Genomic DNA, 5,032 nt, shown 5'->3' with positions numbered 1-5,032 from the left:
AAATGTGCGACAAGCCGGATCTCTCAGAGGTGGAGAAATTCGACAAGAAGAAGCTGAAGAAAACCAACACGGAGGAGAAGAACACGCTGCCCTCCAAGGAGAGTGAGTGCGGGTCGGGGGGTGGGCACACGGGTGGGTGGGCACACGGGTGGGTGCCCTTGGGGGCTGATCTCACGGCTGAGCCATCCGGAGGAAAGAGGCAGTTTGGGGCTCTGACGCACAGAAAGCCCCTGGCCGAGAGGTTTGGGGTCAGGGCAGGGCCCCCCAATGTCTCCTCAGGGCATGACCCCCCGGGAATGCTGAAGGCAGTGCCCACGTTCCTGTCACCCGTGTGTGGGGCTCGTCATGCTCCCACTTGAAGCCTGCACCACCTGGGGTCAAACCACAGAGCCGGGTGTCGGGGTCTCTGGTTGCCCTGCAGCCTTCCCAGCTGTTCCCAGGGAAGTTCCCCTTCCCCACAAAGAAGCACCAGAGGCTAATGGACCCCTCTTCTCTTGCAGCTATTGAACAGGAGAAGGAATGTGTGAAGTCTTCCTAGATTGAGATGGCCTGGCAGAAGGACCTACCACTTGATTATCTCTTTTTTTTGTTGTTTTTGCTTGGAATGAAATCATGTTTTTTTTAAATTTACATCATGTACCTGTATAGAAAACAGTTGCATCACCCAACCCAGTGTCCCACCTTGCTTTGGTGGGGGGGATGGGACAAAATACGGCCCTCTCAGTCCATCAGAGCCTGATGCAGCCCCATCTCTGCTGACTCCCCTTGGCAGTGATGATCTCACTCTGATGTGGGGAGATGAGCAAGGGCTGTGGTGGCTCCTGAACATGGACCCCTTCTGCCTGCAGGAGTGGGGATCCTTTCTGGCCTGGGTCTGTCTCACATACTCCTCACTGATGGTGTTCTGTAGGCTCACTCGCAGTTTTTTTGTCTTCCTTGGGGGAAAAATGAGAAGTTTATTATAAAATAAACGTAATGACTTACCTATGGTTTGTGGTTTTTTCCCTGGCAAAGGTTCAGGCTTCTTGCCTTGGGGCTGGGAAGGTCTCTTGTGCTGCAGCAGTGCTGGCAGTTTGGTGTTGCTCCAAGGGCTACCTGGGATGGCTCCCTGCAGGGTGAGCCCAGCTTGGTGTTGGTGCAGGGCTCAGTTCCTGGTGGCCTGGGGGAGACCAGAGCTGGGAGCTCAGCTGCCCAAGTGCACTGTGTTCTACCAGCAATCCCAACACCACAGTAGCTTCTTGCTGGTGGTATCTTCAGGTAGAGGCTGGCCTGGGCCTTTCTGCTTGAGGGCTGAGCCTCCTGCTTCAAAGAGATTGGTGTCCCCTGCCTAAAACATCACCTGGGTGGCTGGGTTGACTTCTCACCTGCAGGGGTGGAGGTGTCTGTGCTGGCAATGTGGATGCTGACCTGGGTCCCCCTGGAGCTGCAGCCAGGCTGACTCTGTGCACCTGGTTCTCAGAGCAGAGGTCTCTTCCCTAGTTCACACAGCCCTTATTTGTTTTTCAACTTGAGCCAACCTCCACCCCTGCCCTTTGTTGAAGAAGGTTTTTGCAGCCTTGTTGAGGATGGATTGATACAGTAGGCCCCTCAGGTACCCTCTAGGCTGATCCCAGCCCTGCCCAGCAGAAGGTGAGATTCTGTGTCCTGCAGTCAGTCCTCCAGCACACTGTGGGGTCTGATAGTGCCACCAGGTCTGTGCTGTAGCTTCCTGGGTGCTGCCAGGATTTCCTCACACCCAGCTGGCCTGCAGGGTCTCTGAACCAGTTGCTTATGAAGGAAGTGCAGGCAAACTTGCCAGCTAACACCTTGCCAGTGTCCCTAGTGAACCCAGTCAGCTGGATACAAGCACGGGGCTGTTGTTCCTGTCTGGACACAATGCCTGTCTGCCTTGTGCCTCCACCCACACTGCCTGCCAAGGACTGCAGGTAACACTGCTCGCGTGGAGGCAACTGCCTTCGTCCCTGCAAAAGTAAAATCAGAAAAGCTGAAGGTAAGAGGCGTGGGGGGTTTTCTGTGGGGTGAGAGCAGTGGGGAGTAATGCTGAGGCCCAGCTGGGGCTGCTGCTATGCTGGGCTGAGCATGGGGAAGCTCAGCACATGCCAGTGTGGCTGTGTCCCCTCAGCACCCTGATGACCTCAGGACAGCACCCTATCCTGAATGTGGAATCCTTTTTCCCAGTGGCAGCTGCATGGGTGGGTTGCCAAGGTGGCAGCAGCAGCTGATTGCCAAGGCAGGACTTGTCCCTTCTTGGGGGTGGTTCCTCTCTCTGGGTAGGGCAGGGTCAGCCCTGTGCTGGGGTGGGGGCAGGGGGACTCTTCTGACCCTTCTGTGAAAGCAGAAGGTAGAAAATCCCATCAGCAAGAGCTGGGCTTGGGAGCAGCAGGCAGGCCTCGCTGACAGCTAAAGGTTAAGCACCTTCTTCTGGCTGCTGCAGCATTTCCCCCTTCTGCACTGAGGCTTTGCAATCCCTTGGCCACTTGATGAAGCCAGGCTGGGAGTCGGATCAGAGCCAGAGGTAAAGCCAGCCTGAGCCCCTTCCCCTGCCTGAAAGCCAGGGCATGAGCGGAACCTAGTGGAGCTTTTGGGATGGAAACACAAAGTGGCAGAGCTGATCCCCTCTCCCCAGTGGGGCTTCTGGGCATAGGGAGGGCTCAGTGGCTGCCCACAGCACCCTCACTGCTCCTGACACCCCCCAGTGCCTCTCCCTCCCTTACTCACGCTGCAATGAGCTGCCCTGAGGGCATGGAAAACCACCAGCCGACTTATCTCTCCCTGAGTCACTGGGACCTCTGCAAGGTCAGGGCAGGAGTGTCTCGGGTCCCTGGCACCGAGGTGCTCACAGAAACCTCCCCCTCGCCTCGTGCTGCACATGTGGGCAACAGAGACCTTTCCCACCCCTGGTGCCCCAAGTACCTGCCAACCGTGCGCCCCTTTGCTGTGGGGCTGGCAGGTTTGCCAGCTGGGGTGAGGGCTGTGGCTCCCCAGGGGTTGCCCCAGATGGCAGGGTTGTAGGTGCCAGGAGCTGGTAAAGCTCCTAATGCTCCAGCAGTCACCCCGAGCCTGTGGAACCAGCCCATGGGACCTTGCTGCGTTCAAAGGGAACTGCAGGATGAGGACAGGGGTGCTGATGCACTTGGGATTCTGGTCTGAGACAGGACAGAACCAATTTTCTTGTCAGTAATTTACTTTTCAGTTAAGTCCCTTCTAAGCAGCTGCACTTGCTGAAGTTAGCAGCAGGTTTCTCAGTCAGTGTCTGCTTGTGGGACTGATAATGCTCCATGTTTATAGTTCCTGCAGGACCAAGGGCACTGCTTGGGGCTGGGAAACTCTTGTGCTCCAGAAACAGAGGGAATAAAGGAGTCACACCTGCCACCCTCCAGTGGAGAGGAGTGGACCAGACAGCTGGCCAAAACTGACCAAGCCATTGCCTCCCATACCCGTCATACTCTGCATAAATTTGAGGGATCATGAGGGTCAAGCTCTCTTTGTCCACGGCCAGAGCCCTCCAGGGAGGAATTCTAGCCATTTTTCTGCCTTTCATCCTGATCTGTACATTCCTGCATCCAGCTCCCATCTGCTGCTGACGCCAGGAGCCCAGTCCGGGATTTTCCAGGGCCTGCCCTGCAGCCTCAGTGGTCACGTGAGTGTTATTGAGGGGAGGGACATGATATCACTTTTATATATATTTGTACATATTTCATAATTTCCCTTTTCATCACTCCTGTTTCATTAAAGTATGTGATTTAGTTTCCAGTTGTAAATCTCTCTCCCTTATTCTTTCTCCTTTCCCTTTCTGAGGTTAATAGAGAGCATCTGTCATGTAACTGCTGGCCCAGCATTAACCCCTGACACTGGGTTTGGGTGGCTTTTTCACAGTGGCCACCCTGGGATGCAGCAATGCAGGTTTAGCCATGGAGTTGAGTGCTGGCACAGTTGAGTCTGTGCCCCAAGAAAACCACTCCAGGACCTGGCAGCCCCAACCCAGCCCTGGGGACATTGGTTGGAGCTGGGGGCATCTCAGTGGGTTGTGTGACCAACATGTCTGTCAGCCCAAAACGAGGGCAGCCCAGGCACATCTCCCACTCACATCCCTGCCAGAATGGTGCACAGGGAAGTACTGTACACATTGTCCAAACCCTGCATCCTCAGATCTGAGGATAAAGAGCTCTTTTGCAACCCGGTGCCCAAAATGTCTCTGTTGCCAGGAAAGGATTAACCAGTAAGGAGGACCATTATAGAAAAGCCCTTTATATCAAGACTTTCCCTCCCTGCCTTGAGACCTTCCCTTTTTCAGCCTGGTACACGTGGGCACAAGGCTGCCAGTGGTGTGGGAGGCCAGGACACCTGTCATTCTGATGTCCACTAGAAACATGGTGGCTTCAGTAGCTTGGGCTGCCCCAGCAGCCACCTGTGTGCAGAGGGTGCCATCCTGAGAGCTGGGCTTTCCTGGCAGGGCCCAAGGTTGCCTTCCCTTCCCAGGCACCAGTTGAGTTATATGTCAGCTCCTCCTGGCAATCCTGCAGCTCTGGGGGCAGTTTCCTGACATTGCTGGATTGAGTGGTGAGCTGTGGCTGGCTTTGCAGAGGAGGGAGGAGGAGGCTGAGTCACAGGCAGGAGGAATTTGGGCAAATACCTGGTGATCAGGGTGAATCCAGATCAGGGCTTGTGGCTGGGATAGGCATCTGCCACTGCTCCATCCCCTCTGGCTCAGCCGGGAAAGGATTTGGCCCCATGTACACTTGTGGGGAGGATCATGATCCCAACTCTCAGGCACCTCCTGTCAGCCTGTGCATGGCCCTGCACCGAGCACCCTGCTGTTGCCCTCCTCCCAGCTGTGCACCCACCTTGCCAAGCTGTGGCACCCTCTGCACATCCTGCAGCACCCTCTGCACATCCTGCAGCACCATGCTGGTTTGCAGTGCAGACCTCCCAGTGCAAGGGAGGTTTTTACACGCCAGCAGTCAAGAGTTTTCCCTTGGCCACTCTCCATCTGGCAGCCCCTGGAGCTGTGGCAGAAAGTGGTGAGAGCCAA

At 55.7% G+C, this 5,032-nt stretch overlaps 1 protein-coding gene across 1 annotated transcript; it reads left to right on the top strand.

Moving 5' to 3' along the window:
* Positions 1–2: 2 nt before the first annotated feature.
* TMSB15B (thymosin beta 15B) lies at positions 3–538 on the top strand. Its single transcript, XM_009997082.1, has 2 exons — positions 3–102; positions 501–538. Exons 1-2 carry the CDS (start codon positions 3–5, stop codon positions 536–538), a joined length of 138 nt encoding a protein of 45 aa, XP_009995384.1.
* Positions 539–5,032: the final 4,494 nt, after the last annotated feature.

This window comes from Chaetura pelagica, unplaced genomic scaffold (assembly GCF_000747805.2).
Source record: "Chaetura pelagica isolate M959 unplaced genomic scaffold, ChaPel_1.0 scaffold344, whole genome shotgun sequence".
NCBI lineage: Eukaryota > Metazoa > Chordata > Aves > Apodiformes > Apodidae > Chaetura > Chaetura pelagica.
Note: the sequence above shows the minus strand (reverse complement) of the source record. Positions and strands in the feature narration are given on the sequence as shown.